The sequence below is a fragment of the Chaetura pelagica genome, unplaced genomic scaffold, assembly GCF_000747805.2.
Source record: "Chaetura pelagica isolate M959 unplaced genomic scaffold, ChaPel_1.0 scaffold17, whole genome shotgun sequence".
Taxonomy (NCBI): domain Eukaryota; kingdom Metazoa; phylum Chordata; class Aves; order Apodiformes; family Apodidae; genus Chaetura; species Chaetura pelagica.
Genome location: NW_009970726.1, coordinates 3,054,312 through 3,075,515, shown reverse-complemented (window position 1 = coordinate 3,075,515; position 21,204 = coordinate 3,054,312). Strand labels below are relative to the sequence as shown.

At 39.4% G+C, this 21,204-nt stretch overlaps 1 protein-coding gene across 1 annotated transcript in view; it reads right to left on the bottom strand.

Annotated features, from left to right (window-relative positions):
• The window catches only part of GPR158 (G protein-coupled receptor 158), a gene marked incomplete at its 5' end in the record, with an annotated part of 170,975 nt that overhangs the window by 77,149 nt on the left and 72,622 nt on the right, over nucleotides 1-21,204 (bottom strand). The window contains 2 exons of the mRNA XM_010007023.1: nucleotides 8,803-9,020; nucleotides 16,763-16,865. Of these exons, the coding sequence (XP_010005325.1) occupies nucleotides 8,803-9,020; nucleotides 16,763-16,865 (321 nt within the window). The remainder of the gene's footprint in view (nucleotides 1-8,802; nucleotides 9,021-16,762; nucleotides 16,866-21,204) is intronic.

The window sequence follows — 21,204 nt, the reverse complement described above, 5'->3', positions numbered from 1 at the left end:
TGTTCCACTGTGTCACCATACACACACTAAAGAATTTCATCCTAATATCCAATCTAACTTAACCCTCTTCCAGTTTGCAACCTTCCTCCTCATCCTATCACTACAAGCCCTTGTAAAAAGTCCCTCCCCAGCTTTCCCATAGGCTCCTTCAGGTACTGGAAGGCCACTATAAGGGCTACCCAGAGCCTGCTCTTCTCCAAGCTGAACAACCCTAACTCTCTCAACCTGTCTTCATAGGAGAGGTGCTCCAGTGCTCTGATCATCTTCGTGGCCCTCCTCTGGACTGGCTCCAACAGCTCTATGTCCTTCTGTTTTGGGGGCCTCAGAACTGGACAAAGTACTTCAGGTCAGGTCACACAAGAGCAGAACAGAGAGGAAAAATCACACTCATTGACCTGCTGGCCTTGCTTCTTTTGATGCATTCCATGATGTGGTTGGCTTTCTGGGCTGCATGCAGATGTTGCTGGCTCATGTTGAGCGTTTCTTCAACCAGTAATCCCAAGTCCGTTTCTTCAGGGCTGTTCTCAATCCATTCTCCACCCAACTTGTATTTGTTCTTGGGACTGTCCTGACCAAGGTGCAGGTCCTTGCACTTAACCTTGCTGAAATTCATGCAGTTCGTACAGACCCACCACTCAAGCCTGTCAAGATCACTCTGGAGGGCTGCCTCTTCCTCCAGCGTGTTGTCAGCAAACTTGCTGAGGGTGCACTTGATCCCACTGTCCATGATGCCAACAATGATGTTAAACAGCACTGGTCCCAACACTGACCCTTGAAGAATGCCACTCATCACTGATATCCATTTGGACACTGAACTGTTGACCACCACTCTTTGAGTGCAACCATCAGCTAATTCCTTATCCACCAAGTGGTCCATCCATCAAGTCTGGGTTTTTCCCATGTAGAGACAAGGATGTCATGCAGGACAGTGTCAAATGCTTTGCACAAATTCAGGTAGATGACATCTGTTGCTCTTCCCCTGTCCACCAATACTGTAACCCCATCACAGAAGACCACCAAATTTGTCAGGCACAATTTGCCCTTAGCAAAGCCAAAGTGTAAAGTCTCTATAAGTGAAACTAGGTTTATTTTTCTATTCACAAACACTTAATTCCTCTAAAACATGTATTAGAATGCAACTATATACAGATGTGAAACCTTCAGGCTTTTGAAGTGAATGCAACACTGCAAAGACAGGGTAATAGCACCATTGCAGCCCTGCCTATCAATGCCTGCTGTCTTTGGGAAATCCAGCAGCCAGTACATCACCTCCAAATCTCAGCTGCTGCCACAGGCTAACAGCCACTGCACTCTTCATCTTTTCAATATGGCACTCTGCAATTATTTGTGCGAGAGTTAAAAAAGTACAGCATCCCTAATGGTATATCATAACTATGCAGAAAAATGGGATAGGACATTTTATGAGTTCTGTTTTATGAATAAAGGAAACGAGAATTCCATTAAAAACAGCAACAGTTTTGAAAAAAAAACAACAAACACATCACCACTGTCTTTAAAGCTGCACAACTCAAGACTACAAATAAGCTGCCCCGAGAAATGACAAGAAACTAGGTTGTCACTCCAAGATGTGATGAAGAAAGGGTGTATAAAGCACCACACAGAATGTGTATGTGCTGAATGAACTGTCAGGTATGCACACCAGTACAGCATGTAAAGGCAGCTGCCCCATCTGTGCAAGATCTCTTCCCTCTATCAAATTTCCACTTCAGTTGAAATGTCAGAAATTGGTGTCTAGGGAGAAAAAAGAAGAATGTGCACCAAAGATGAAAGGCATCCGGGCACAAGCACATCAAGATGCCATAGCAGAGTTAAAAAGGAGAAAAGATTGACCGATTTACAAAAAGGTATGTTTGCAAAGCCAGCATGCTTTAATATTTAAAGATGTATCAAACATGAACAGTCTGTAATTATCTCACTCTGAATGAGTGCATCCTTTCATGGATGTAGTGAGGAAGAAAAATTCTTGATTTCTCAGTTTTAAAAAAGTGAAACTACAGCATTAATTTGCATGCTGCCTTTCCATCTATGTGCAGTTTTGTCCAGTGTTTATAATTAAATTGTTTAGGTATTACCTTCACAGTTTTGAAATCATATTTAGCAGAACACTTCAATATATTTACAGTAAATGAAAAAATAGGGAAGTGGTGGCACAGAATAGCTAGTCATCCTGAAACCAAATGACTGGAAATCTGTATTGAACAGTAAGCAAAATCCATGTAAAACCAGTCAGCCACTGTTATTTGCCACAGTTTCCCCAAGAGAGGCAAAATTATATATTCTTGTTGATGATTAGCCATGTGGTCTTGTTAACTGTGAGGTTTTTCCCTTGATCAGTGTTCCAGATATGTATTTTTCTCCTCTCATTAAAATAATCATAGGACTATTCAGGGAGGAAAAGACCCTTGGGATCACCAAGTCCAACCATCATCCCTACTCTACAAAGTTCTCCCCTAAACCATATCCACCAACACCACATCCAAACAACCCTTAAACACACTCAACCACCTCCCTGGGCAGCCTGTTCCAGTGTCTAAACACTCTTTATGTGAAAAACATTTTCCTCATGTCCAGTCTAAACCTACCCTGTTGCAGCTCTGAAGCTTTTAGTGTTGAGTTGAATGAGAATTCACAGCAAATGAGACTCTTCTGAATAGGTCTAGTGGGAGTCAAGGCTGGTGTCACATTCTCATCTCTCCTTCATGACCAAAGTAGCAATTAGCTGCTTTCAAGCTACAGCTGAGATGAGCTTCTCTGGTCTCTTAGCCAGTAGTACTTCTTAGCGTTTGTTAAGGGCACTTAAAATTCCTCAGAGCAGTTGTATTTTATCTGATAGCTCCATGTTTAAGTAGATGTGCTGCTATGCAAAGGTCCGTCATTTTCAGCACTTCTTTCTGATTCATTTCAACAGGCAGCCTGATAACTGATGAGCTCTTTAGGTTCTCTGCATGTGCTGTCCTTCCACAGTCTGGTACTTGCACATAAGAACTTGTTTACAGTGCAGGTGGTTTCCTCTCTCAAGCTCTGGTAGATCTTTATCCCTTGAAAGCTTATGTTAACTTTGATTATTTTTTTTTAAATATGTTTTTTTTTTTATATTTAAACATGTTTTCTTTCTGGTGCCACATAGCTTTGCTACCCCTACACTGCATGTAATCAGCACTGCAGATGGTCACTCCCCTGTCTGAGCTCTCCCTTGGTTCATGTAACACTCCTCACATAGATAACTTCTCCTATTTTGTTGGTGATTTTCTTACAAAACCACTGCTGGGCTGCTCATTTATGAGAATATTTGTTTTACCATCAGTGATTTCTGTCATTGCCTAGCCAGGTACATTTCTTAGCTTAGCCTCATACTTTTTGGACATGTTTTTAGTTGTGATGTTTGCATTATCCAATCAATAAAAAGAGTAGAGCACACAAGGATGTTTGCTACTGTTTACCTTGAGCTAATTAGTTTTTTTGTTTTCAGCTTAGTGAATGTTTTGCACCTCTGTAGACAGCCATGAAGATCTGACTCCACAGCTCTGACAGTTGCTCTGCAAGATCCCCTCATAGTCTATCAAAGTCTTTTGAAAGCCAAAGAAATCAGAGGAGCCTATTCCTTTATACAATCCTCTACAATTGCTAGGACACATATCTAGTCCATCCAAAGTGCTGCAAGCCTCAGTTGAGTCTGTTCCTTGTTTTGCATCCAGTGTCCCTTTATTTCTCTGATTGTCCCACTGCAGGAGCCTCAACACTTCCCCAGCTGCAGGATTCACCATGACCACCCTGCCAGGGCAGTCTAAGGAAACTCCAGTGTTTCCACTACTGAGAAAAAAAATCTCTTTTTCCCAGACTTCATTGCTCAACTCCCTCAGCTTCATTAAAACTGGCGCTGTCAGGTGCCATCAGCTTTTCTGATGAGATTTCATCCACTTCTATCTCCCAGGAGTTTTTCAGCCTCTTGCAGCTTGTGTTAATGACAGGCTGAGCTTTTCTAGCTTTCACTACTGCTTGGCACGAGGGTTGTCTATAGTAGTTAAGATTTCTTTGAAGTGATCTGCACATCTGCTTTCCCTTCTGTATTAGCTGTGACTATTTTTTTCCTCTTTTTCTTTGTTTGGCACATTTCTTCCATTTACTCACATGCTGAAATACCATATTTTCCCATTACAGCAAAAGCTGTCCTTCCCTATAAAGCTTTGCACTAGTAGTTTAGCTTCTACTACTCCTTCTGTGCCTTCTTCCAATTTTATTTTTTTTATTCATTTCACTTTGGAGTTCTCCCTTGGCAAAAGGCCACATTTTCTGCCTGTGATTTTCTCCAGTTATGACTTTTATGGTTTAATAACATTGCTGCTGAGCTCATCTTGGGGCTGCTGAGTCACTTTCACCTCTGTTTGACAAAGCCTCAAATTAATTCCTTAGCATCAATCTTTCTCACAGTATCTTTCTGCAATGCCATTTTGTACTGTTTGCCAATGCTGACTACTACGTGAAGTCACTAATTTGCAGTTACATTTACAGGTTGGCAATGCCAAGATTTTGGTCAGAGGTACCAGTAATAGTTTGGAGTAATTGCATCTTGCACAAATGGGTTGAATTTTGTTTTGCCACCTATCAAACATGCAAGTCTATATGAGTAACCACAATGCTTTCAAGAAGAGGCATGAAATCTAATGTAACAAAAGAACAAAAGAATGGCTTTCTGATTCAGACTCTGGTGTCCTACCTGAGGTCACAGCCTGTGCTGCATTATTAAAGTAGAACAGCAGAGAATGATCCTTCCTACTCTCTTCTCCAGTTTCCAGCAACAAAAATTATGGACTTCCTGAACTTGATGTTTCACCAAAGCTACTGTGTTTAAGTAGCCAATAATGGAAATATTCTTCACATTTCCTTCTATTTGAAAAACTCTATTTGAATTGATTTATACTTTGGAATCCATTATATTTTTTGCCAATTAGTAACACAAAGCAATTAAAAGCTGTGTAAAACAACTACTTGTTTTTTTTTAAACTTGAGACACTCTCTGAACACTCTAGTTATATCTTAAGAGGAATCATGAATATTTCTTCACACATCAACATCTCCCTGCATTACATGATTTTATACCATATTTCCTACTCTGCCTTTTCCTCTGTCATCTCCTGGTTGCCTATAAGAAGTGTAGCTGATCTAGGTCCTTGAAATAATAATTTTTAAGAGCTTTTGGTGGCATACCTAGGAAAAAGTATTCTCATAGCCACATGTTCATAACCCACCTTCACAGAGCTATAAATACATTTGTAGGGCTCCAAAATTCTCACAAAAGCCCACTTCTCATACTTACCCACTAACTCAGTGATTCTATTATTTGTTACCATTTCTATGAAGTTGCAAGCATGTAAGTTGGACCTACTGATCTTTAGCTCTTGTCACCAGTAAGGGAAGTCTTTATAAACACAGATGTCACACTTCCTACCTTCCACTCCCCCACTACTGCTATTAATGTAAGCAGTAGCTTACTCCACAGTACATAATTCAACAGTTTTTGTAGAGGAGCTCTTTCAGAAGCCTGAAGAGGACTATTCAAAGGAACATTTAGAAACTCCGAAGGAACTGACTTAAAACAGGGAGTTCCAAAGGTTCCTCTAAACCTGCCTGGTTTTAGAAGTCAGTCATCTGGCTTTGCTCTAGGCTTTGCATATTTCTTACAATTTATTTTGTCAAGATTTTTCACACATGGAACCACTTTGGTTGATATTTACCAGGTTTTCCTGTAGATCATTATTATTACAACCTAGGTCAGTAGTAAAGATCATGTTAAAATGAAAGTTGTATTGTCACACTCTATCAATAACACTTTAGCAGTAATTGTTGAAAACATCTCTGTTTTGATTGCTCTGGGAGTGAAGCCAATGGCTAATCTTTTAGTAACTGGTTTGGATCTAGCATATATTCTGCACTGCTAATGAAACTAAGCAGATGAGTGACTCTTCCACAGCAGTTTTCATTATAAGAAAATCTTGGCCATATATAGACACTATGATCAAAGATAATTCTTCTCTAAAATACTTCTGATCTGCATCTGCTCTTAATGATATGATTATTTTTTTCAGATCAAGGTTGTCACCTCTATCCTGATCTAAAGGGTCCTAATGGACCTTTAGCATTCTTTGTCTGAATCACTGCGCTCACAGTCTGATAGTCAAGGTCCCAAGGGTGTTTCTTCCCAAGGTGCTTTCTGTTGGCCGACTTAAACTTTTCAGGACTTAAGAGCTTTTTGAAGTTAATATTTACCAGGAGCCTCCAGAAAGTACAAGCATTAAGTAGTGTTTTGCACACTCACTTCTACCAGAGTAGTAAACTGATTCAACTTGCCTTCCCATTTACTGAGCTCATTTTACTGAACAACAACTCCATCAAAATGCCAAACATCTACTCTTCATTCTTTTCAGCACTGGGGCCTGTTTAGCATTTTTAAATTCTTAACCTCTATCTTTTGCTCTTTTGAAGTCTTGGAAGATTGCTTCTTGATATGGTAGCAGTACTTAGTTATTTCTGATAAAATGCTGTATTAAAAATTACTTTTTGTAACTATTTGAATATTGTTGTGCCATGTGTGGGAGAGAATTTAAAAAATGCCCTTCTTTGACACCCACCCAGCACAAGAGAAATGGTTTAACACAGTAACTTTAATCACAGACAGACACGCTAACCTAATTGAGCTTTATTTCACAAACAGTTGGAAATCCTCAAAATGCAGATATTTTTAATATATTTCAATAGGTTCTCTTTAATTTTCATGGCTTTCCTCCTCGGCAGAGAGTACAGTCAGTTACTAGTTTTGCTCATTCACTCCAAATTTCTGACATTATCCAATGTAACCAGCAGTTTTCTTATGCAAATACTCATTGTTCTCAGTATGTTTCCCCTTCATACAGCTTCTCGTTTCATGGTAATCACACAAGACATTTTTCTTCTTAAAAATCACACTGTACCAACAACAAAAAGAACATAAAAGAAATCCAAGAAAAAACTCCAAGAAAAAACAAGAAAAAATGACATGAAAGGCAATGGGACATCCATTTATCAGTTTCTATTCCATGAAAACATTGATCATACAGGATTGTTTATTTTTTGTCTCTTTTTTCCTTCTCTTTTCCTTGTGAGATATACTCTTAGAGCAAAGTCTACTCTCTTCTAAGGTTGCAAAATTATGATTCCATCCATCTCTGTCCAACTGAATTAAATGCGATGTCTCAAAGGCATCAATATTTCTTTCCAGAAAAAAGAACATTTTGGTTTAAGACTGGTTCTCATTCATTTAGATGTCATGATGAACCGCTACTGGTAAGAGGTAATCTGGGAAAAAATAAGCTCAATTCTTTTTATGAAGACTGTAAAGTTCTTTAGAAAGAAGGAAAGGTGTGTATATGCCTCTTTGTTACTGCTTTAGCATTAAATATTCAGCTCCCATCTGGTTCTTTATTCACAGCCTACTTTGGAGAAATGGCTAATCATCACAAAAGTAAAAATGCACCTTTCACTACTAGCAGGTTTTCTGAAATACATTATTTCTGTAATATGTTTAATAAAAATGTATTTTTTTTTACTGTAAAGGATATATATATCAGATCATATGTAAATATACAAGTGCACAAGTGTATGAAACTTTACTCATGTCTGATCCTAAACTATTTATGAGAAAATACCGAAATATCTTATCAAACCATCAATATTTCAGTGTGGAAAAAAAACAAATCACACCAAACTTGCAATAGCTGCACATAAAGTAATCTACTCTGCTCACTTTGTAGGTCTAAAAAATAAAGTTTTTACACACAAGGAATGATTCTTTCATGGAGTTGTCTATGAAACTAAATGTGAGTAACATTACCATGTGGACTAAACTGTCACAAAATTGAAATTAAGTTCTTCCGCTAGGTTAATGTTAGGCAACTAAACAGATGCCTACAGCAGACTTTTCATAATGAAAAACTTTATAATCACAACTAAGTCTGTAATTTGAATCATTTTATGCAATACCATTAAAAACCAAGACTCTGTCAGAAACAGAGATGGAAAAAAAAAGTTACTGCTCGTTCTGTGATTTCCTGGAAGGATATTAAAAGTCTTTCAAAATGAACCAAGCATTTGTAACACAGACACTGTAGGATTAGGAAGACTGTAGGATCAAGCATCCCAAAAAACAAAACGGAAATGCTTTTTGAGTTATGGAAAGTGGATGAAGGTAGTAATTTCAACCGTGCACACACCTACCTCTCTTAAATGTAAGTATTGAATATGTGCCAACTTAATTTCTTTTCAGTAAATTGGAAGTTGCAAAGAACATTCCACTTTTACTGGGATAACAGTGAGATTCCAGGAGATATTACACGTTAAAAGACTTTGAATGAGATAGAAGCAGAAAGCTCATTAGGTAATATATTGAAACCAAACACCATTCCCAACTGTAGTAAAACAGATACTTTCAAGATCTCAAGACTATAAATGCCCACATGCCTCCTTAGGTACCTGTGCAATTAGCCTGATTTTCCAAAATTACTTTGGACATAACAGGCTTCCTTGATTTTTGCTGACCATCTATAAATTTAAGCCAATTTCACATAAGTTGCTCAGCTTTTTTTTTTTTTTTTTTTCATAGCATTCCTGTTTGGAAATCCCATCCTCTCCTTGAGTTGAGCTCCTTACTCAAGAAGCTGACTGTCAAAATGTGAAGCTATACAACCTATATGTAAATAAGTCTGTACCACACAATGAGCAGGAATATCGAAGTAGAACATGTCTGCTTACCTTTGCCTTGCGGAAGTGGTAGACTACCAGCATGCTTATGAAGTCCAGCAACATACAGAGTGTTTGGAATGAGATGATAGCCAGCCGTAAATACTTATCCTCCTGTGCATAGCAGGGAGAATTGTCTGTACAGTAAGAACATCCTTCCCTGCAGGGTAGGCAGGTGTACAGTTCCTCTGACAATTCACCACCAGAAAAGCGATTTTCTGCATCCTTTCCTGAAAGTGTCAAAGGGGTAAGGGGAGACACCTTTAGTTGTACAGTGTGGGCAGTTCATCCATACCAGAGCAAACCAGTCCTCTGCTGACTCTCCTTCCCTCCCTGTTGGCCCTCTTTCATTAAGTTCCAAAATGGCTTGCCAGGCCTGCTTTTGTCATTTCACCTTCACTTGTTAGGTTCAGAAAATGCATACCAATTTAGACATGAGGGACGTGAGCTTTTTAAATGCCAAAAGCTTTCCTTTTGTTTTAAAAACGGGCTAAATCTGTGCAGGAAATTCTCTGAAGGAGCCTTCTGAGTGGGGAAAAAATTACATCAAAGATTTGGGAGTAAGGAAAGGATTTTACACAGACAGACGAAGAGCAGACTCATTAACTACTTAACGTACACAATACAAGCTCTGACCCTTTTCTGAATTGTTCCTCAATTTCATAAGGATGCTATCTAGTGAATTAATTAGCTTCAAATTAGATAAAACCCCTATTAATCAACATTTGTTCAGCATGCTGATGCATGACCGCACTTTTCTGTCCCCAAAGCAAAACCAGTGCACTTACAGTAAGATAATTTTCTATCGTTCACACAGCACACCAGGAAATTTGGAAAACCTGTCATCAAGTTAATACTTTGTCTACAAAAATCAATTACTCTTGAGCTTCCTTCTCATCCATCCAGTGAATTCACCAACAGAGCACACAGGAGGATTCCTACTTTTACTGATCCATGAACACTTGTCTGTAACCCCTTGCAAGACTGCTTACCCTACAGGCAATTTATGGAATAAAAAGGTGAAAGAAAAAGGAGACAAAAAGGAATAATATTAAATATGAAGGAATAATAATATTAAGGAATAATATTAAGGAATATGAAGGAATAATATTTAAAAAAGAAGGAATTTGCTGAAAATGTGTAATAGAAGTAAGACAGGTTCAGGAGTTGCCAGAAACAGGAGAACGTGGCTGAAGACAAATCAAAGTGTGATAACTTCTCTCAGTTTTCACAAGGCTAGATAATTGCTCCAGTATCTTTGACCAAAATCCTTATCCTCCGACAGCAAAAGCAGTAAATCATGCTTTGTTTAGTCTTAATTCAAGAGACAGCCTATTCCATACTGGCCATTCATACTGGCTTATGAAACTCTCTCCAGAATTTTAGCTTGAAACCTTTGATGCAGAAAGTTATCTACAAGGGTAATTATTTCTTGCTTTCTCAAATCTATGTACAAATCTACACGAGCACACATCTGATGACAGGCAAAGCCTGGGAAAGTGACAAAGAGCCTGTATACCCAAGTTTGTTCATTTGGCATGCCATTCCAGCAGGCCTGTGCTCCTCATCCTCAGTGTAGGATGCTTTGCTCCCACATCCTGCAGTGGGCAGAGAACAGGCTGGTATTTCACATGAGGGTTGTGGATTTCTCTTTGGAGCTTTACTGAGCAAAGATGTTGGAAACTTGAATATAGCAGAGTAGTGCTGACTCATGCTGGTAGCCAGTTTTTCTTAGATCTCGTGTCTTTTTGACCCAGACTGTGGAGGCAAGAATGGAAATGTTGGAAAAAAACCGGGCATCCCAAGAAGGATGAGAATCTCTTAAGGAACACTAATTCTGAAGGTATCCTAGGATTGGAACTTCTTTTCAGAGCAAACACCCACACACCTCAGCCTATTATAATTCCAAGAGCTTTGCCAGAAATCACCTTCTCCATATCTAAAATCACATCTGTTTTCTAAATTTCAGCTAGAGCAACAGACCCACACCATCCTCTGCCAGAGACAGATGTCAGTCTCCCACCTCCCATCTCTGTATCTGAATCAAGAGTGCACTGCCTACTGTCAGAAGTTTCCACTTCATTTACTCAAAATCTGCACTCATGTCAACCTGCCTTTCTACCACCCACCTGTTCCTTTGTAATTTCCATAAAAGATTGCCCTTCAATTAGCCCATCTCCAAAAAGATTCTTTAGTCTCTTTAAAAACTCCCATTTTTTACCCATACACGAGACATTTGTTAATGTGCTTTTATTGTGATAACTATATAAATCATGTTCTGTGTAAAAGCTTAACCACTGAAAAAAATAATTAAAACCAAAAGTTTTAAGATTACTTAAGTCATAGATACTACATGAATATGGCTTGATTGTTTTGCATGATCCTGAACTTGATATTCTTACTTTATTTCTGAAATGTTCAACTTTTAAAAGTTGTTGAAAAGAATTTATAATTCATTTTAACAAGCATTTTATTATCTGAGTCATGCATGGAAGCTTCTTCTACAGTGATTAAAGCAAATAAACAGTTGCATGTTGCAGGAAATATCCAAAGGCTATGACTTCATAACACAGCAGCAAGCCTTTGCATAGATGTGTCTGGTGTCCTGCTCTGTGCTGTATACAAAGGAAGATCATTGATATGCATCTTCTGCACTGCCAGCTATGACTGATGATCTGGTTAGTATCTTTTGACTTTGAAACTATTCTTCATTGTAGCTATTATAAGAAGGATTTTTTAAAATTGGATCTACTTAAGAATTTACACAATGTGATAAGGAATTATTTACAATCCCTATCTTCTCCTTTCTCCTCCTCCTTCCCCCCCAAAAAAAGAAAGAACACTTCTCAGACCCCTAAAAGGAGCTCTCAGGAAAGAACCATTCATCGTATTTGCCCGTGACTGAGAGCTTGCTTGGCCACCCACACCCTTGCCCTCACTCTGTCTGGCCCTGTCCCCTCACCAAAGTCAATGTAAGGTCAATCCAAACCATAGACAGTCCAAGCCAAGCATGAAGTTACTGCCTCTTGAGGCACTGCTAGAGATTTCCCTGTGCCACACTTCCTCCTATCTCAGCAGCTCTGTGGGATTATACATGCCTCCTACAGTGAAGAAAACCATTTTTTCCTCCCCAAAGATGGCAAAAGACTTCAAACACTGGTAAAGCAGACAGACAAGAAGCCAATTCTTCTTCATGTAAGGCAGGAGCAGTTTTAGCACTGCCACAAATGAGATAGAAAAGACTGATTGTGCTGCACTTCAAACTGAGGATAAGGAAGGTATAAAAAAGTATTGTCATCAAGGAAAAAGAAGAAAAAAAATGCAGTAACAACAACAAAAAAAAGTAAAGCAGAAGGAGAAAAGAACAAATAATTGGTTGAAAGTAGGAATAGGGGTGTAAAATAATGTGAAGTATAATAACAAAAATTTCTAGTACTGGAAAAATAAAGCAAAAAGCTTAAATGCTTCAGCTATTTCCCTTCTACTACATTTTTTTCCCAAGTTCTTTCCTCTTCTAACCCAATCTTATTTTTCTACCTGATCGGCCCATCTGTTTTTGAATTGGTCTCCTGAGGGTAACTCTTCATCAGCTTTCATTCTGCTAAGCACACTGCTACACAAGGAGTTCCTCAGCAGCTGTGACATTGCCAGCTGAGGTCTTCCTGCAAAGTAAGAACAGCACTGTAGACTGCCAAGTGCCAGGGCAGGGATTGCTACAATCCCAAAGTCATCCTAGACCTCAGTGAAAACGTAGTCCTGAGCAGAAAAAATACTGATCCTGTTCCTGTTCTAACACAGCATAAATGAAGAACAACACTAGCAGCATTGGCAATGCTGCAATAACTCAGTGTGTGAGTGTAACTGGACCTGCTAACATCAACACCTGGTCACCAGCCACAGGTATAACCCTCTCCCCAGCAAGGGATCACTGAAGTCAGTGACAGCCTTCATACAATGCAAGATCTGCAACATGTGAGTTCTGCTGAAGAACTAAAACCAAAGGACAGGGGTAAAAAATGGAAATTCCCATTCAACTGGAAACTCCTCTTGAGACTTTTTTTTGTGACCATAGCACTGTTAGAGACAGTAAAGTCCTATATGTCAAGAAAAGAGGCACCTGTACTGCTTACATGTTTCTGCACAGGTTCCACATCTGAACAGGAAGAGCTGAGTAGAATCTCTGCAATATATGGATGGTGCATTGCTAGAAAATGAACTTTTAGTTTGAACAAAGAAAGCACTGCTGTTCTATTAAGGATTTTCCAATGCAAATCTATTCTACCTGTACTAATAGTGCTACGTAAAAATGAGACATTAGAAGAAAGTGCATAATCATGTACTTAAGCACTTAAACATTAATGCAACTTGCATACATGAAATACATCCTTTTCTAAAATCAATTTCTGTCCTCAAAAGAGACCCTGGAAATATGGTAGTAACTCTGTGTCCCACTACTACCCATGGTCCTCATTAACCAACACAGTAAAAACTAGAAGGTTTTGCATATTTCGGGACTGTCCGCTCTGAAGAACAAACTCACACTTGGGAGGGAAATACCTTTTTTTCTCCATGGTAGGATATCTCTGCAGATGGTCTACTGCCTAGCTTACTACTCACTAAGAGAACAGTCTAAATTTCAGCTGTGCACCTGTCCCCCACCCACTTCAAGAACCTACAACATGAGCTCTGCAACCTCCCTGAGAGCAGCAACACACGCTGCTTTAAGTCAGAAAAACAACTAATCTGCAGAATGGTTCCTAATGGAGGACACACTTATGCACTTTTTACACCTCCTGGCATTCAGGGTCCCAGCTGAGTTTGCAGAGGAAGTAAGTAAGTGTCCCGGTCTGAGAGTACCAGGACAAAAGCTGCCCATGGCCACACTAACCTGGCCAAAAGGAGGAGAGACCCACATGGACCAGTCACAGCTCTCCCACCTTGGTGAGTGGCAGAAAATGGCTCCTCCCAGATCCCCCTCTGGCTGGTAGACTGGGTTTGCTTGTCATCCCTCCCTCTGCTCCTGCAGGCTGTTTTCTTGCCAGAGAAGAAAAGCATTCACAGAGACAAGTGTTGCCTTCTCCTGCTTCCCTGAGTAGGAACCGGCTTGGCTGCTCCAAGGCCGTTGCACACTGTCCCTGGGACCCTGGATTTGGGCATCATCATCTGTTGCTAAGTCCAGTTTGCGGCTTAAAGTCTCTCCCTTATTCCCCTTATCTTCCCCTGGGTGGGCAGTGGGGAGAATAACAGCAAGTATCTTTCACCCAGTTATTGGCCAAAACTGTGAAAATAACTAATTTTTAAGCCTTCCCACCAGCAAACTGTGTAGAGTGTCGAACATCACTGCAAAGCCCTTTTATACAACTTCCTTCCCTTCCCTTCCCTTCCCTTCCCTTATCTCATCTTGAGACCTGTCTTTCCTGCCTCTTTATGTTCTTCCCTAAGGAATGCTTTCTAAAGGATTAAACATTTTCTCATTTTCTTCCACTCTTTTATGATCAGACTTCACAAACCCCTTCTCTACAAAGAGATCTTCAGGTCAGACATTTTGTGTCAAAACTGCTTGCAGGATTCATGTCTAGAAATCCTGTATTAGCATAATTTTGAAGCTTCAAATACATACTGATGTTGTCTTAACTGTGTACCTTTTCCTTTTTTCTTTTCACAGAATGCAGCTGGGTGAGTTCCTTTGAACCACTGTTTTTTCTCCCATTACGTCAGTCATTTCCAGTCTCACACTAGCTGTCTCACTCTTCACTTTTTGAAATCACCTATAGAGTTTGGCAGATTGAGCTGCATCCAGATAAATTAAAGCAGCTCTTTATTATTGACTGTTTAAAAACTCATGTTTAAGTTAGCTCACAGTAATACCTGCTGAAATCAAAGCGGTCCCTGATCATGTAATCACATGCTGTGTAACATCAGCATAAACAACCACTTTCATGAGACAAATTTCACTTTATGCTCCCTATTAAGAAACCAAATCTACCTTCAGCCAATCCAAAGTAGCTATATAGGATCCTCCTTCTACAGTAAATGGGGAAAAAAAAGGTTATTTGCCTAAAGAGTTGCTTTCCATGTAAAGACAAATTCTGTCTTTCTAAAGCAGCAGAAATTACTCTGCAGGGGAGCCACACTCTCACTGCTGACTGTAGTTGAAACTAGGTGACTAATACATACCATGCATACGCATTTTAGACAGCTGATGTGAGATAAAATGAATTTCATCCCTAATGATCCCTAGTGCTGTTACAGTCTCTAGCCACATTATCTGTGTTCTGTGGCATTTGGTATGACAAAAATCTAAGAATAATTTTTTTCATACACTCATTCAAGGAGTTAAATCCCAGCTTCACTGTAACTTGTGGCACTGCAGGAACAACCACATATAATCCTTATTCTATCAAAAGATTCACACAGCCCAGAGAAAAGGCACTATCAGAAGGCTGCCTTCTGTGACACTCTACAATATGAAAAGAGAAGGGAAGCAAACACTCACCAGATAAACTGTTAAACATACTATGCTATTTATGTTACATGTATATACACAGAAGATATGACATATAGATATGTATCAAGATATACTGAGTTAGGATTAAGATAACTTGGGCTATCTATATCCAAATCTGATCAAATCAATAAAAAATAGGCCAACCCATGATATACATCAAGGTATTTAATATCTGGGATTCAGGGCTGTGAACAAATAGGGAATTCTAAAGCCTTCCCTAATATTAAATGTTACTTACCTTTCATCTATAACTCCTGTCATTTCTTATGTAAGAAAGCAGGAGTAAGCTGTATTTGCATTTCTTGAGTCCACAAAAAATAATTTATTTAACCCAATTATCAAGTACTCTGTAGCACGGGGACATACTTTTTCAAGTACCACACCATATAATTCTGCACATGATTTATGACTACAACATGTATCTGTGAGTATTACAGAGCTGCATGTTAAGTGCTGAAGACATTCTAGAGGCATTTCTATAGTAGAACAGGAACAGCTATGTTCACAGAAGGCAGGATGTACTATACACAGCCCAGGACCAAGCTTGGTGAAAGTCACTTATTGCCATTCCCTGGGCATCTCCTACAAACTGCTCTGGCAACTGAGAGCTGATGACATGAACCTTTGGCTAAGGATGGGGCAGAGAAGCTGGGGATGGTATTCACTCGAAAGCAGGAGGCAGAGGAGGATGCCTTGTCACACCTCCAGGCAACACCTCTACACCTGTGACAGCAGCATGTGTTCTACTAGTGTAACTGCAACAATCTTGACACAAAACCTGTGCAGAAATTATGCTTCGGTCATATGATGAAAGCAAGAAACATCAACTTTGGGCATGCAGTTTATATATTTTCCCTGCTGAGAATCAACTGAGTTCTGTTTCCCTTATTGAGGGAAACTCAGTCTAACTACCCTACAACGTGAGTCCTGGGCAAGTACAGGCTGTATGTGATCTGTATTGTACAGCCAACCAGACTCTCAGGCCTGATCCATCTCTAATCCCTCATCAGTAAGTGTTAAGAGTTTAGATGCTCCTTTCGATTCTCCTTTGCAAAGGAAGTAAATTGAAAACAATTAAAGCCTTCACAAAGGTAGAGGTTAAGGCATTCTGGTGTACCCCGACCAAAGAGAAAATTACTAGATCAAGTTCCTCAATTACTTTTGAATAAGCACAAATGCCATAAATGGCTGTTTCCCCATAGCAAGACTTCCTTTCATGTTTTCCAATTTATTTACAAATCAAGCATTCTTCAATGTGGGTACATTTTCCAGGATCCTCAAGAGTATCACAAATGATAAACCAAAGGGTTGGAACTCCTCAAGAGATTATATAATCCAAGAGTTGCAAACCACTGGGATTTTACTGCATAACCCTGATGAGGATAAAAAGGAACACTGCATTATTAATGCTAGTTCTGTTTCTTTTTTTTTTTTTTTTTTTTTAACTTGAGCAAAGACACTTACTCTGAAAGCTGTTCACTGAGAAGATGTTTGGATGATAGAATCCAGCCTTGCAAACACATTTGTAGGCTCCAAGCACAAATCCAAGGCCTTTAATTGGCATGCACTGTGAGAAAAATAAAAAAGAAAAGTCATGCAGATGATCATACAATGATATACTCAGATGTATATTCAAGCATAAAAACATTAGAGGACACTGTGAGCAGACTTCCAGTTTGATGGTATTTTCTCAGTGACTTTTCCCATAGTCACATACCACTCCCATTTTTTGTCTTGCTGTTCAGCACCAGCAAACGGCAAAGACAACTATCATCAAGTTGGTCCCACTGACAAACCAGCAAGTGTCAAATTTTACTCTTGTACTTTGGCTCTAGGTGGGAAGCAAGAACAGATATGCTTTTTCCTAGAGAGCTTCCAGTACTTTTCCACAGGAAAGCAGGTGGGGTTCAGATGGTTGGAGCTCAGGCTATGTGATGAAAAACGTGGACACTTACAGGCAAGTCATCAATCTTCTGCAGGCAGCACGTGCTGGTGCCCCTGCTGCAATGGCAACCACAATGGAGTGGAGATTAACCCAGTCAAACCAAAGCCAACAACTGGTTAGAGAAAATGGCTGCAGATTTAAATCTGACCCAGGTGAAAGAAAGCAAACATACGCCAATGGGAGTCCTATGCTTCTGAGCTCCTTGTCCTTTTTCAAGGAAGTAATACATGAAACACGTTTTAACTCCACTTTTAATTTTTACATCAGGACAACCACAGCAAATGTATTACAGTGACAAAACATCTACTGTCAGACCATTTCTGTACAACCAGCTGCCTAATACAAAGTGAAGAAACAGTTCAATAACATAAAGGTAGAAATACTAGTAAAATTATTTTCCCTCAGTACAGCTTATTTCACTGTGTCAGATCAAAGTAGGCTACTCTATTAGAAGCCTGTCCCAACAGTGGTTCTCCCCCTCTACTCCATTCTCATGAGACCCTGCTGCCTGGAGCAGTGTGTTCAGTTCTGGAGTCCCCAGCAAAAGGACATGGAGCTGTTGGAGCCAGTCCAGAGGAGGGCCACAAAGATGATCAGAGGGCTGGAACACCTCACCTATATAGAAAGTCTGAGAGAGCTGGGGTTGTTGAGCCTGGCGATAAGAAGGCTCAGAGGAACCCTTAGAGCAGCCCTGCAGTTCCTGAAGGGGCCTGCAGGAAAGCTGGGGAGGGACTTTTGGCCCTCCCTGGAAGTGTTCAAGGCCAGGCTGGATGGGGCTTTGAGCAACCTGACCTAGACGGAGGTGTCCTTGCCTGTGCAGGGGAGTTGGAACCAGATGATCTTTAAGGTCCCTTCCAACCCAATGATTCTATGAGTCTATGATTAAAGTAGTAAAAATAAATTTTCAGGGGAAAAGCCTTTCTGGCTTCTTCTTGTAATGGGAAGGTACACACTACTCTCAGTGATTGCATTTTCTTTTTGAAGGCAAGGAAGAAAACAAGTAGCTTCTACTGAATATTACAAACACCACAACACCCCTAGTACCATAGCCATGATCCAGTTACACTGCACAAATTCTTCATGTAAAATGTGTCACGGGCTCATGAATCTGTTCTGCATTAGAGTAAATGCTATACTAATGATCTACATCCAATATTCACACCAAATAACAAGTCTATAACTTTCATTGTTGCTGATCAGTCTAGAAATTGAAAATGAACAAAATATTTCAAGCACTGTTATCTTTCCTTTGTCTATGATATTATCCTTGCTTCGAGTCTTGGGTATCTGTAATGCACACCTTCAAATACATTGGTTAAATTATGTTTCTTGCAGTCCAATAATCCCATGCAAAGGTGTAACAGGGATCAGAACATCAGTTTGCTGAAGAGAGAGAAGGAGAGAAAGCAAGCCTCAATCCCTCTACATGCAGTTTCAAACCATGAAATTTCACTGTGCTCAACGCTGCATAGAAACAGAACTATTTACAGCCTCTCTTTTTTTAAGAAATTGCAGCAGCTAGGCTGGGAAGAACACTAAATATCATGTGGTCAAAAACAGGGAAAGTGCTCCTCCTGGAAAGGAAAAATTCCACTCTTTTTACAAACAATTTAACATTTAATAGTATATTAACCAATGATTGCAAATATTAGGGTGAAAAAGGTAAAAAGTAAACTGAGAAAGTGTTTTCTGGTATCTGCACAACACACAGCAGACACACACAAGCAACTTTCACCCTTGCTCTGGCAAGCAGCATCCTGGTTCCCAGCACCCCAGTGGCAGACCCAGAGCTCCAGCCCTGCAGAGCTGTGTGAGCACAGCCACGGCAGCTCATCCTATCAGTGTGGGTCTCAGACCTCCAGGAACACCAAGACTCACAACAATATGCATAGACACAGGCAGTAAAATACTAATCTGATACTAAGTTACTTCAGGTTTCATTCATATAGAATTTAGCACTGAAAAATGCAATGTGCAAAAAATACCAGCCTTCACATAAGCAAAGGAAGCATAAAACTGACTTTCAGATTTCATTGTAACTGTGAAAGCTAAGCTCTGGGAATAAAACCACCGTATTCTGTAGTATTTTTTCTTCATTAATGGCCATAAGCTTTTTAAAAAATCATGCTTTACTTAATTTGTAAGAGCAGCTACCTTAGGTTAGACCAGAAGCTCCTTTCAGGCTTGTATCACATCTCCAAAGCAAACAGTGAAAGATGCAGCAGGGTGGCTATGGAGTGAGCTATATGCCCTTCAGGACATCACACTCCTAAATTGAATTTGCATTGCTTTATCTTCCAGGCATTAGTATTTATAGATGGCTTGGTTACAATTCAGAACAGCTTTAACATAATCTTTGCTAAAAAGATAAAAATAGGCATCTGTACAATCCACACAGCAAATTTACTTCAGCTGTCTGCTCCCTGGCTTGCAAGCTTATACCTTCAACTTTACCATATTTGTAAAATATAACAGCTCCCAAGTTTAACATAGCATGCTTTTAATTATACAGTCAGCTTAATAAATAAGATATTCAATTAATATCTACCTTGAAATTATTTCTAAATAAAGAGGTCCTCAACAAACACAGATACATCATCTAAATTAGTTTTAAAAGGTTGTGTTGGTTTCATTTTTATGCTGCTTGTTGTAAAAGACAAATTTGGAAAAATCCATTATGATAAAGACTATATCTCTTGGAAAGAAGGTAAATTCTTCAAACAACCTGTGCCATTGCTTTGGAAGTCTGAGCCAAATCTTCTGGCATAAGAGAGGAAAAGCCCTTTATCTGACCAGCCAGAAACCAAGTGACAGAATATTCTGCAGGTACCCAAAGCATCCCCACTAGAAAACAGAAGGGAAGAACAAGGCAAAAAGAAGCTAGTAGTTTAAAAGAGACAGCATGTGGCATCATGTCCCACATGTAACTACTAAATAATACAAATAAGCCCATGTTTCTTTGCTCTGGTTTGGGACAGCCCATAGGGAATGTCTAGAAAATAATACATACACAAGAGTGATTTTGTGCCTGGCATGTGATGGCAGCTGGAACAGTTTGTTCTGAGAGACCTTGAGAGCCTCCTGATCCTGTTTACCATGTTGCCAAGCATACTCAGACTGAAAAAAATGAATGAAGATAAAAGTCAAAGTGACATTCTGCCTGCCGAAGTCAATGACAACTCTGCCATTGAAAAGGTTTTACCTGTTGTATTTTCTCACTTCACTTCTCTTAGAAGAGCAAAAAAGCGTGTTTGCAGCCTGCTCAGAAGTGAACAGTGAGCACATCCATTCATCCAAACTGCTGGTGCACCCATCACCTGTGTGTCTCACACTTGTCTACAGACAGCTTGGAAGGCAGCCAGACTCCAAACAACACTACTCATAAGCTTTTTCTCTTCAAATACAACTTTTTTTTTTGACAGAACAGGGCTGGCCACTCCATAATTTACATTAAAGGGTTAGCTGGTGGGCCCTCCTAGTATTCTCCTGTCTTCTGAGTGCATTAGTGGAGTTAATTCTTCTTTGAATTCAACTTTCAAATGTGTTTTACAACAACAATGGACTTAAAATTATAGTGAGTTGTTTAGATCCTAAGAGAAAGCACATCAATAGCTGCTCTGATTCAGCTCAGAGCAAATGCTGCCATCACAACAATATTTGTCTCAATAGTTTTGAAGCTTCACTAAAAATTCCTTGCTGCTTTTTAATGCACCCACAATTTTTTTTTTCCTTCACTACATCCAAAAGCTTAAAGTTAACTGCTATAATCAATAGGTAATTTTGATGCATAATTCAAAGAGGGGAATAAAATGGTGGAAAACAAAGCATAGATTTGAATAAATTAACACACCACTGCTAAACCAACATTTTCTAGCCAGTTGCTGTATCAGTCACTTCTATCACATTTCCCAGCAACCATTAATTAAATTATTTCTTGACTCTTATGTTTAGGCTGATTCCA